The 13287-nt window shown below is 40.7% G+C and overlaps 1 protein-coding gene across 5 annotated transcripts in view; it reads right to left on the reverse strand.

Moving 5' to 3' along the window:
• Window positions 1–4106: 4106 nt before the first annotated feature.
• The window catches only part of CDK8 (cyclin dependent kinase 8), an 80945-nt gene continuing 71764 nt past the window's right edge, over window positions 4107–13287 (reverse strand). For 4 of the 5 annotated variants that reach the window (XM_040543937.1, XM_040543939.1, XM_040543941.1 and 1 more), the window contains 4 exons: window positions 12103–12200; window positions 10632–10710; window positions 10354–10512; window positions 4107–5404 (listed from right to left, as the gene is read on the reverse strand). In XM_040543937.1, coding sequence (XP_040399871.1) covers window positions 5279–5404; window positions 10354–10512; window positions 10632–10710; window positions 12103–12200 — 462 coding nt within the window. In that variant the 3' untranslated portion in view covers window positions 4107–5278. The remainder of the gene's footprint in view (window positions 5405–10353; window positions 10513–10631; window positions 10711–12102; window positions 12201–13287) is intronic. The other variant, XM_040543938.1, reaches the window with a different exon arrangement.

Here is a 13287-nt window from a genome sequence, read left to right on the forward strand (position 1 = left end):
GGCTGCAGCATCAACACCTCCATCCACAGGTGGCACAGTGATGCTGCCAGCACCCAAATGAGAAGTTATCCCCGAGGGGCCTTTCTCCAGGGCTTGCTGGGTGCCTCAGCATCGTGGCTGGGACCCAGAGGAGCACATGGCTGAAACAAGTGGGAAGCACAAGTATTTGTTCTCTTTTCTTCCTTACCTAGTGGTAACTCAACTCTAATCTCAGCGCTCACGTTGGCAAGTCCCTGCGTTACGTCCCTTCCTGCCTATCCCTGCTGCTCCTGGAGGCGTGGGGTTGTGCACCAAGATGCGCTGTGCTGCCTAAATAAGTGCACTGCACCTGGCTCAGGGGCGTGCAGCCCACACAGGTAGGGCCAGAAATGCAAAAGGCCAATTAAACTCAACGTGAGGGCCGAGGAAACACACCTGGTCACGGCAGGACTCCAGGCAGTCCTCGGGAGACAGCTCCCTTCTGCCACTGTTGAAGACAACAGCCAGACCCACGTCACTTCAAATCCTCAGGAAGAACTTACCACGAGCCCTGGTGGAAGAAGCAGCAGCTTTTCTGTTTGGTTTTCAAGGATAAGCGCCTTTCTCTCTGCCTTCATGCTGCTGGAGCGCAGTTTGTACATCCTGCCATTCGGATGTCTGCCACCTTATTTCAGGAAGTTCCTCACTCATAGGTGTGACAAGCAAATGACGCTGAATTAAGCTCATCTACCTCGGTCTCGAGGGGCGCCGGCTATGAAACTCTCGGCAGCGGCATCCTGGAGCACTGTGGCTGCTCAGCCTCGGGGAGGACGCTGAGATGGTTACACCACATAGCAAAAAGGACTGCTCTGTTCGGAGGCATGACTAAAACAGCACGTAGGAAGCACCACATTACTCAGTCCTTCCACAGAAAACTTGCTCAACTTACAATGGCAACACCATTTTGTCCAAACGGCGAGCCTGCAACTACAGCATTAACTCCAAGAAATAACCCGTGTCTTTCCTTTTTGATACACGATAGCCAACATGAGCTCCTGCGAGCTCCATCCCACCTCAGTTATCGCAATTATCCCAGTCAGCAGCAGTCGAAGTGCCTACCCGTGCCCATAAAATCACCACCAGCCACCACCACAGCTCGCCATTTAGTGAAGCCAAGATGGGCCTGGGGGAGAAACGGCAGAACTGGTCACTGGTTCAGGAGCAACTGCAGAAAGAAATCGATGGGCACAAGCTATTTCTTCACATAAAACCTTCATGTCACGACCCCAAGCCCTCGTTCTCACTAACTACTGCTTAAGCGTGGGTCTGAGCAGCCAAGAGATGTGCCACAAGGCAGGAACAACGGGAGCAGCTTCCGAGGTCCTTTGTGTAGAGCTTCAGGTCACTTAACATGGTGAACTCCTTCGTGTTTCACTCTCACTCCATTTGTGATTTGCTGTCTCCTTGTTTCAGCTGGCAACGGAGAGTTGGGTTTCCACTGTGAAATAACATGTTAATGGGCGATGGAGCCTCCCAGAACGGTGCTGCTCCGTGTTGTGGAGAAAGCTTTGTGCAATGCTACCGAGGACAAGGTAGCTGATGAGAAACTTGGGCTGCTAACGGCCCTCAGCAAAGGAATATGAAGGAACTTGCTCTTTCTTGTCCTTCTGGAGCATTAAATGAAGCACTATGCACCGAAAGAAAAAAGGAGAGCCAAGAGGGGTTTGCTCGCTCCACTCCTGCCCGGGCCTGCTGCCCCAGTCATGGGAGAAACTTGCTGTTCCCACACAAATCACCCCAAACCCGCAGCAGGCTCAACTCAGCCACGGGCTTCACAACGAAGGGAAACGCAAACTGAAAGAAAATATAACCTGAATGTCAGCCTGGCACCCAGCAGGGCGCTGCCCCAGGCCATTCAGCGAGTGTGTCGGGTGGTTTTCTACTCATATACACACACAAGAAGGTAAAGGGCAAAGGGTCTCTCACTCCCTTCCTCAGCCGCTCCTCCCACCTCCATTAACACTGAAACCTGCTTGAAAAGGGGTCATTGCAAAGGACATTTTCTATTTTGTATTAAAGCAGGTGGGTCCTTCAGAGGTACAATAAATACAGACTGCCGTGACCTCTACTGTAACAAAGAGCTAGGCTTGCTTCGAGTGCCAAGGTGAAAGTGCAAGAGCGTGTTTATCCTAATGACCAAATCAAGCCTGTATCCCCCTCTGAGAATAAGCCTACCCTAGAAAGTAATTTGGTCTTTAATCAAAGCAAAGACCAGCTCCTCGACTGCAGGTATCTGAAATACGCTCAGATTGGCCAAGAGAATTGTTGAGGAAAAAAATGAGAAGTTCTCGAACCTAGCAACAAATGCTCAGCTGCGCGAGGAAAGACACGTGCCTCGCTGCTAGCTCCCTCACACGAGTTCAAAACTTTTCCACTAAAATGTTCTCAAAGACGCATTCTTCTTCCTCACCTTCCCATAGCCCTCATACAAAAAGCAAAGCAAAAAAGGGACAGGAGGATTTGGGTTTTGTTTGGTTTTTAAATAGCTCAGTAAAATAATGTAGAGCCTTGCCTTCAGTATTCCTAAAGACGGTGATAAGAAACGTATCTGATGCAAATGATCAAATACAATCATCATGACCACGACAAGATTAGTCTTAGCAGCAGTAGAAATACACCCTGTCTTCAAGGTATCAGAGGTTGCACCAAGTATTGAAAACCTTTTCTTTACACAACTCTAGAGAAACATCACATCCATCCTGCAGAATGACCAGCTGGCTCAGGCACGAGAACAGGTCAAATATAAAGATCTGATTTCCCTGCAGGGCTGCAGCTTGATGAAGCAATCTACAATGTCCACTAAAATGGAGTAAAATGAATGAAGCAACTGCAAATGGAGTAGCAGGCTATTTAGAACTAAATGCACGGAATAATCTGGTTTTACTAGGATCAGTTGATACGCTGCATCTTCATCTCAAATACCTTTTTAATAGGAAAATTAAATTCAAGTGCAAACAAATGCCAAGGGTTCTTTATGTCAGTTGGCAGCATTTCCCTTCAGAAAAATGAAATTAAAGTTCACCTGCTATTTTTAAACAAAGCATGAGGTATCACAATATACTGGTATCAAGTAAGATTTGCATGAATATGAATAATATTAACTCTCATGCATTAATATGAATATGCAGAAATAAGAAAGCAAAAAAAAATAGGCCAACAGGACTTTAATAAAAGCAAAAATTGTACAAAAGTTACTCTTGTTACCACTTCAGTATCTGGTAACAGTCCAGAGACCAAACATGCAAGTTCAAAGTCTACATGAAAATTCTGGGAAGGAGTAAAAAAGGCTTTCATTTGGGGGCAGTAAGTGGGGAACAAAACCCAAAAAGAAGCGTAAGGCACTCCCCACCTCTGTATTTATTTCTGCAGCTTGGGAAAGTCAGATTTGACTATCCTAAGGCCATTATGAACAGAATACCACACCATCACTAAAGGTATATTCCCCCTTTTTAAGCAGCCTACTTTGCACTCTATTTTTCTTTAGTTTCGAGTCTCCTGACTATTGAAACCTCTTGGCCTTCAGTTAATTTCATCTACACCTCTTCACTTGAAACGTATCCTTGGTTTGCATTTGTTTGTTCTTTTGCCCCCACCTCACCAGCACCTCGGTGCGTTTTAATGGATCTTACTACTTTATATTCACCTCACATGAAACACTTGCAGAACAAAATCCTGCATATATTGCAGAAGATATTGATGTAATAAAATCACAGCGTGGTGTTAGACACCAAGATAAGAATGAGTTACAGAAACCTTAGAAAAAACACTTAAGCAAGAAAGTCTCCAGATTTTAAAGTCTTTAGATTTTGTAGATGAAAATGAGCTCATCTATAAAACGTACCTAGCAATAAACCCATGCCCAGTGTATTTCCATCTGATCAACTAGATGTACACAACATAACATAATGATGTTTTACAATAGCATATTTTTTTTCTATTTAAAAAAATGCTTCTTAGTAGAGTTAATGGAAGTCTGCCCACTTGCAATAAAAATTCTTGTTAAATATTGTTTCTCAAAACGCAACCCAATATATATGTATGACGGGGAGCGAGGCACTGTCGATAAAAAGGAATACAGGCAAAGCTCATATGCAGATTTATGAAAAATAAATTTATTACATAACACCTTATTTTAACAATGTTTGATTTTTTTTTTTTATTCAGAATACTTGCGTCATTCATGTAAAATAGTTTGATACAGTACATTGTATGTAAGTTTTTCCTCATAAATTCTAAGGCTCTCCTAACACCTTGATCCTCTGCTGTAAGAATGGCACCCCTAAACAACGTGCGAACGTTTAAAAAAAAAAAATTAACTGAATGAAAGTTAAAATTCACTACACCAAGCTGGTTCTCAAAAAATCATGACGAAATATCTGAATGGATGCCGCACCTTTTTAGGAAATATCACTCATGCTTTTTTAATCCCAAAGCATGCTCACAAATCATTAACACCGACAGGAAAAAAATAAAACACTGTCTATGACAATCATTTTTGCTTGTTTGCTGAACCAAACATGTTTATATCAATGACAACATACTTATTTCACTATCAAATAGCAGCTTTAATACCAGTCAAGTCATAGATTTAAAAACAAAAGCAAAAACTTATGTTGGAAATTAATCTTTGGGACATTTGAAATCTCTGGAAAAAATGCAAACGTTTTCATGTTCTTAAAAAAATCTCATTGTAGCAATTGTGTTGGTCGTAAAACATTGATCTATGTGAAAATGAACCAACCCACAAAAGTCACTAAAAATAAATGTATATCAAAATCGTCTCAGTTGGAGTCACGGATATTTTGCTTTTTTTTGCCATGTTAACACATACTGTATGCTTCAAGTACCAGTCCGAAGATGTTGTGTACTATTGGTCAGAGAAAGTTGTTACATCAAGAGAATTCACCACATACGACAACAAAAATGCTTGCCCCTAGCACATTTCACAGTTTCAACTGCTACAGACTGTCACTGAAAAAAAATGCATCGGTCAGTCTGAACCATGTCAAGTAAACTATGGAAGTAGCATATCCACAACACAAACTGTGCTAGCACTTTCTTTTCAAGTCTAACCCCAAAACAGGTACAATTTGGGAGCCACTACTCCGCTCTGCGAAAGGTGGGGGAACGTGGCGATCAGACACGTTGAAGGTGTGGTTGTACAGTACATTCTGGTGGCCCCAGCCAGGTTCCAGGCAGGCAGCCGCGCAGCCAGTCCTGCAGCGTTAGCAGCAGTGCATTGACATTGTTCGGACGCAGCTCAGTACCGATGTGTCTGGTGCGAGTACTGTGGAGGCTGCTGGGAGGTAGTTGAGTATCCCATGCTGCTCTGTGGCTGTGATGTGCTTGGTCCGGGGTTGGGGTAGGCAGCATGGGGGTTGGAACGCTGCAAAGGGGTAAAAGCAGAGGAAAGGTAATCCTTCGTAACAGGTATGCTGCAGGGCAGCTTGGCCTACGGGCTTATTTCTTCAAGAGGTACTAAATACACACAGCCTCGAAGCACCTAGAATCCCAGGAGTCTTTTCACTTACCCTGATTACAGCATGGGCAGACGTGGGCATCAGAAACACCAGATTAGGAAGTAACAGTCACCACCATTTAGTAATCCACCCTTAATTACCTCCTGGGAATCTAAAACCATCATAGTTCAAACCTCCACTCAACCCTCCAGATAGCTACGGTACACCTGCACGATACAAAAACCTACTGCCTGTCATGTCAGTGGTCTTCTCCACTTGCTCCCTTCCCCAGCCAAGAAGATATTTTGGGGCTGAAGCTCAGACCCATAGATCTTATTACTGATGAGCCACTCAGCATTATTCAGATTTTTGGATACAAAGGATATGCTTACCACCCCTTTTGTCTGACGTGAGATTAAAGGCTGAGAAAGCTGTAATTGTTTAGGCTGAGGTGCTATCTAGCAGCCTTACAACTACTTGAAGGAGAATTAAAGATGACAGCCAACCTCTTCTCAGGGGAACAAGGTATTTCACAGGAAAACGGCCAGAGATTGGGGCTTGGGAGCTTCAGGTTGGACACTGGGGAAAAAAAATTCACTAGGAGGCCAGGACAGTACTACACAACCTTGTCCAGACAGGCTGCATAGCCTGTGTCTGTGGAAGTTTTCAACACTCAAATAAAGCCATGGCTGACCTGATTTAGCATTATCAACAGTTCTGCTTCAAGTCAGGGATTGGACTAGATGGTCTCCAAAGGCCCCTTTCAACCAGTATTTCTATGAATATTTATCAAGTGGGGCATTCGTCATTGCAAGAAGCTCTAAGCAAGCCAGCAACTAATTCAATTTTAACCTAGAAGTTAGTTATTTACACATGAAATATAAAGGAAAAGGACTGCATGTGGGATTTTCAGTGCCAGCATATGATCACTTAGTCTCATTTAACATATTACGCAACTTCATTCAATTACTGTGCTGTTTCACATTAATATTAATGTTTACACACACAAAAACTGCAGCTTTTTGAAACTGCTGTGCAACTTCTGAAGTCTTGATATCACAAGATGAATGAGGATTGTTAGCAAAAGCAGCTCTGACTTGGAAACGTCTCCACAGTGAATATTCCAGGACTAGAGTATAGCTACCAAGACATGTCTATACTAAACTAAGGTTGAACAATGTTCTGAAAAAGTAAAATATTAAAATAACTTTAACAATTTCATAAGCTGTAACATAAAATAACAGCTCTTTGTTTTTGTTTTGCTGTTGTTGTTGTTTATTTTTTTCCTGCCATTCAGCATTTAGAACAGAAGCTAAAATCAAAAGCCAAACTCTACTTGAGAACATATGCTCACAGGACTGAGCTAATTCTCTCGGGGTGCAGAGTGTAGAGGAAGAAATGGCTAGACCAGCACTTATTGCCAGCAGGAACAAATCAGCACTGCTGTGCTTCACCATTAACACAGTGACTAAACTTCTGTGACATCTGCCTTCGTTCTTTCAAGATGGACTGTCACTCCTCAATTGTCTTTTTGCTCAAGTGTGACTCTGGTACATAGGAAATTGGAAATATCACAACTATAACCACTTAAAAACTGATCATTCGTGTGAGGTGTAAACAATTTCTGCATCTCTACTCTACAACAGATTTTATAAGATGGGGACTAATTAAAGAAGTCACATACTTTCGTGAAACTTAGTGCAACAAATGGCTTTTGTTTAAGACGAGACATGAATATCCACTACTCTTTATATACCATTCAGTGGCCAGAGGGCTATCACGAGCAAAACCTCAGAGTAGAGGATTGCTCCAGTTCATTTAGTCACATCAGCCTTAGAAGTGACACGTTGCGAAGTTAAAGGAGAAGGCAATGAAGCCTGTCTGCTATATGCCTACTATTTTTATGTATAGCAGAAGAAAGTACAAGGTCAATTTGCCCTGCAGGGGACTTCCGAGTGGATGGAGAAACTGTCTTAGTGTGTCTTGCCCAGGAGATGGCAATCCTTCTTCACAAGCATGGGGAATTTGAGCAAATTAAATGAAGAACAAAGGAACAGGTGTTTGATTAAAACAGAGGGCTGTATTGTAATGTTTGTTTGCTGTCTCCTCAAATTGCAGGATCAGAAGCAGAAAATTTGAGGATTTTTTTCAGGGAGACCTGAAACCACCAATAGGCAGCTTTTAACTGCTTTTGTTCCAATGACAGCGAGTTCAGTTTGCTTGCTGTATTTTTCAGATGCCTTGATCAAAGCAAAACCCACCCATTTCCCTCATGTAAGATTTCCTTCATGCAAAAGGAGGGGTGGGAGGAGGAGGAACACAGATTTGTTTATTTATTTTTTAAACAGCCATGCTATAAACAGATAAATGCTATTTCTACCTCCTAAAGAAACAGGAAAAACAATTAGTCAGAAGCAGTCAAGTTACTAGTAAGAGTTCCTGAGATAAGAAATAGCAGTTATCACTACCTCAAGGCAAAAGTATTCTGAAATTATGTTTGTTCGATGGCTGACCCCATCTGGGTTGGCTATCAGAGACTACAGAAGTTTGGATGAGCATGAACTCAAAACAAAACAACCTTAATTCCTGCCAAGGCAATTCAAGTCTTCTGACTTCTCAACCAGCAAACCTCAGCTCTTGCTCACAAAAGTGGAAGCCTAAGTTTGTTCAAACTGCCAAGCTACAGCAGCCAAATGAGGTGAAGAATGTGTAAATAGGGCAAGAAAATGGGGCTCCCTGACACAATGCATGCAACCTCTGCATCAAACTCCCCAGACACTTGACTCAACAAGACAGGAAGATTAAGAGGGTTACTGCTGCATATGCTGACTTAAAAATAAGTGCTGAGAAGTAGCAGAGACAGACAGACCAGTGATGGACTTTGCAGCTTGACGAATTGAAAGATGAATCTCCTGTAAGGGAGTGTTCTGTGACGCGTAAATCCAACTAAAAGACATTCTATGTTTACATTTAGAAGCACCCAACACCGCTGCACAACAGGCTGATCCCAGTTTCAAACAGTTCTCAACATCTACATCATTCAAGGAGAACTTGAAAACTGATAAGCTATTGGTGTCTCGGGGTAAAATGTGCAAAGGAAGACACGAAGGGACTATACAAAGGGTCTCACAATAAAGCTCCTGAGAATGACCCTATTTCGCATTTCTAGGTACTTGTAAGTTTTGCACAATGCTGGAAGTAGATACATTTCTTTAAGCTAGGGTAATGGCCCCAGGCAGCCTTTGAGAGTATCTGGTACTCTCTCAAGAACAAAGTCTGAACTATGAGATTCCAATACCCATTGGTATTTACGGAGAACAGCCTATCAAACTGTGAAAAGAGAGTTGACTACAACAATTTTATTAAGTGTTCTTTAACTCTCCCTAAGTTTTGCTGTGGTGTGTAAGCACAGCTAAGTGGGTTCCAAACTGTTATTCTTCCTCTCCTAAAAAAAAAATTAACCAGCTTTTTTAATCTTTAATCGAAAACACTGCCAGTAATTTTCTACTTTCCCATCTTTCAATTCCATCCAAGACTCTCTTTCAGTTGGCCTTCTACACCATGCATGCTACGTGAATCAGTACTGAATACTCCCTGCCTGCTAACACTTCCACAAATATGCCTCCTCTTGAAGTCTTTTATTCCCCAGGCTTCCAAGATCTGCCATCTCTCTGACTGCTCCTGTGTACATTATTCAAAAACGTCTTCCTCGCTCCTCTTTTGTAATTCCCCCCCAGACTGCATTAACTAAAGGCTCTGTCTTTCTCTCTTTTTTCCCTTTTTTTAGTCTCCAAGAACAATCGCATCCAACCCCATAAATTCAGGTATCATTCCCTGGGATGACTCAGATATTATTCTACTCTGGACTCTTCTGATTTGCTAATGTTTGACCACAAGCTCAAATGCAGGAAGGCTATGACAAAGTTTTCTTTTCTTCTCTTTTCTTCTCTTCTCTTTTCTTTTCTTTTTTCTTTTCTTTTCTTTTCTTTTCTTTTCTTTTCTTTTCTTTTCTTTTCTTTTCTTTTCTTTTCTTTTCTTTTCTTTTCTTTTCTTTTTCTTTCTTTTTCTTTCTTTTCCTTTTTCTCTTTCCTTTTCCTTTCCTTTCCTTTCCTTTCCTTCCTTTCCTTTCCTTTCCTTTCCTTTCCTTTCCTTTCCTTCCCTTTCCGCTCCTTTCCTCTCCTTTCACTTCCTTTCCTTTCCTTTCCTTTCCTTTCCTTTTTTCCTTTCCTTTCCTTTCCTTTCCTTTCCTTTCCTTTTCCTTTCCTTTCCTTTCCTTTCCTTTCCTTTCCTTTCCTTTCCTTTTCCTTTTCCTTTTCCTTTTCCTTTCCTTTTTTTCCTGTATACTCCTCCTCTTCTTCACTCACTGATTACCACCACCTCCCCATCTCCTCAAATTTGTAACACTTGGCTTACTCAACCTGGAACCTTGCTTGGTCTTCAGTTACATCAGCTCTGTCATCCAAAACTCTCTTTTCCCATCCATTTGCCCACCTAAGACTCTTGTTCAGACTCTTGCTTCACAGCTTGTTTATTGTAATATCCTTTGCTGCCTACCACTGCCGGGCTGTTCAAATCAGAAACGGTATTTTTAGGTCAAAGAAAGCAGCACAACAGGTTCCTGGACCATAATCAGCACTGTCTAATATGAAGGCAATTCTCAGTAGCTGTAATAATCTCTGATCCTAATTTCCTTTAAACTGACTGCTAACTTAAAAAGCAATGACGTATCAATTGACAGGCAAGCCACCAACTAAATGCAGTTGTAGTAATCTGGAGGTTGCAAAAAATATCATTTACAGGATTATTTTTTTAGCTTAAAGAATTCTGTTGCAAACATGAGAATCAAGCACAGGATATAAGAAAAAAGAACAAATACCTGATAGTCTGAGGTCATAATAAGTCCACCTGAGGTAGTGGTAGGAGGAACAACTCTCACTTTTTTCAGTGGGGGTCCCTGTGTGTGACTGTTGTCTTGGTTTCCTGGATGACCAGTTCCATTAGTATGGTTATTGCCCTGCTGCTGCTGCTGGTTCTTCTCAATTGTTTAAACACAAAGAAAAATTTCAACTCAAAAGCAGTACATGAAAAGACATGAAAACAGGAAATAGTGTGAAAGCCAGTGAAGCACGATGATACCGTTCTTCCAGTACTTACTTTATCTCCTTTATCATCTGGTTCTTCTTCTGTTAAAAATTCTCGTTTTGGGTAAGGGATTTGACAACCTGCAAAAACACTGCCCCCCAAAAAAGTCTATTTATCACTGTATTAGAACAGAGAGGTTAGACCTATTAAGATTCATACTCCACCCATGCTAGTTTCAAGTTGCCTGAGTCAGAGACTAATATCTGTAACTAACGGAAAAGTTTTCCCTGTCTTACTCCCATCGTAATACTAAACTTAGTAAACCTGCTCAAGTACATTTAAAATTTTACATCACCTTTGATAAACTCATCTAAATTCTGAAGAGTTTTCACTGTTTCTGGTAACTGGTGACTGGAAAAGCACACCACAGAGGTAGCATGAGGTATCTGCAAGGGCACAAAGTGCTGTCTTGAGCTATAGCGTAATGCACTGCCTCAGAACTAACTAAAAATAGTCCTGTGAACTCCACTGACTATTAACAAAATCACCTGTAACAATGCTTAAAAATATCTAGAAATTTCATCTGTCAATTCATATCTAACAGAACGTGAATTTGCTACTGCTAGAGCAAGCTAAAATTTCTCTGCCTTTAATCTGTGAAATATACTTATGATAAAGTCTCTGTACACCTGTTAGCATTATTCATTGTGCATCCACATTAAATGGCAACCTAAATATGAGGAAAAAAGTCAAACACTGACCTAAAACCAGTTTCTGCAAAAGCAGATCATTCGCATTACAACACTAAACTACGGAGACAGGTCAGGAGCTGTTATAAATAATTCAGTAGATTTTAGTGGAATAATGTCATTTTTAATTAACTGCTTATAAATATACATACCATGTTTTGTAAATTCTTCCCTAAATAATGGTAGAGAATGATACACAGTATCGCTTTGCTAAAAAGGAGCACTATAATGCTCCCTGGTTAGCCTTGGGGGTGTGTGTGTTGTTCATTAAAAATGAAGTCATTCATTGTCCCTAAATTTTCTTCCTTTTGTAATCTCCCTGATTAAACAAAAAAAGAGCGTCTAGAGGAAATGTGTTTAAGTTGTTAAGGATGACAGCAATGAGACACAGAGCTGACTTCCCACCACTGCTGAATTTACAACAAAGGCTAAGACAGAAAAATGTAAACTAATTAGAGAGTGTCATTTGGCATTCTGGAGCAGAGAAGTGGACCTGAGGGCACTTAGCAGTTGTCTACAAAGATCTGTAGCATGCCTAATCAACCTGTCAGTGAATAACAAGATTAGTGCTGTGACTAATAGGATCAAAGTTCTATAAAGCAAGAGACTAATAAGAATTCTACTTAATTTTAAAAACCTTAAACAACGTTCTAGTGGTTATAGCTCTCTTTGGTTGTTAGACAGTAAGTATTCAGCTCAATATTCACAAACATTCATAGCAGAGAGCAGACAGAAAGCATGCATTTCTAAAGCATCTCTGGATGTACTGATAGGTTAATAAACTGACCACTTACTCGGATGTGGGAAGCGGATCTTCTAAGAAATAGGGATCCTGCATAGCCTGTTCTGAGGTAATTCTCTTTATTGGATCCATAGTAAGCAATTTCTGAAGCTAAACAAAATTAAAGATGAAAAGCTCTGCATCATCAAAACTGTTTACAGAATCTTCATGGCATTATTCGTGAAAGACAAACTGACACAGATGTGTCTGAAGTCAAAATCCTAACTATTAACGGCAGTAACCACATTCTTCTCTCTTGTTAAAATAATAACTCCATTTCCCACTGAAGAACAACCTATTTTTACTTTTAAAGCCTAATGTGCTTGGTTAGTTCCAATCACAAATGTTCTAAATCATTCAAATATCCATGACATACCATCAGTTTTAAAGGTCTGTTCACTTCGCACATACTCTACCTGGTTTCTTCAACTACACCACACTTAACGGGAAGCTACATCATATAACCATTTAAATTAAAATACTACTTAGCAACTGAAAAACAAAAGTCATGCCATACTGAATATTGCTCATTACTTAGTATTGCCATATTAGGACATCTCCATTGTCATCCATAGTATTTTTAAAATGCCATATAAAGTCACTCTTCAGAAATCTCTATGCTGTAAAAGAAAGTGGCAATCAGCACATTCAAAAAACCTACTTGGCCAGATAGCTTATCACCCACTCCTGCATGTATTTATCTATTCTGACAAACATTGGCTCGCAGACACATCGGTTTGCTACATTCTACTCTAAAGAACAGTCATGCAAAATCTTCGATTTTAGTTGATTTTTTCTCTATGACATGATGCAAAACAAACTCTAGAGAAGTTTAATAAGCTGCCTCCTCCACGAGCACATCAGGCCTAAGCTCTGGTACAGTTTCACTATCAGTTTAAGAGGGTGAAACTTAGCCTTTATCTTTGTAAAAACTGATGAATCAGTTTTTATCAACTACGTGAAAAAATATTTTCAAAATGTTGGTTTAAGACAATGAAGACAATCACAAACTATGAATATGCAGAAGACAAAGCAAGGTATAATATTATAGAAAACAGTTGAACTGAGTTAAACTAAAAATCCAGCAAAACCTTACCCTTTGAGTTAGCACTTCTCACTCTCATTGGGAAGTGGTAATAGAGGGCTAAGAAGCACATATGGTATTTGCCTTAAGCCTAACTTTTTTAAATGATGTACG

Source organism: Cygnus olor, chromosome 1, assembly GCF_009769625.2.
Source record: "Cygnus olor isolate bCygOlo1 chromosome 1, bCygOlo1.pri.v2, whole genome shotgun sequence".
Lineage (NCBI taxonomy): Eukaryota > Metazoa > Chordata > Aves > Anseriformes > Anatidae > Cygnus > Cygnus olor.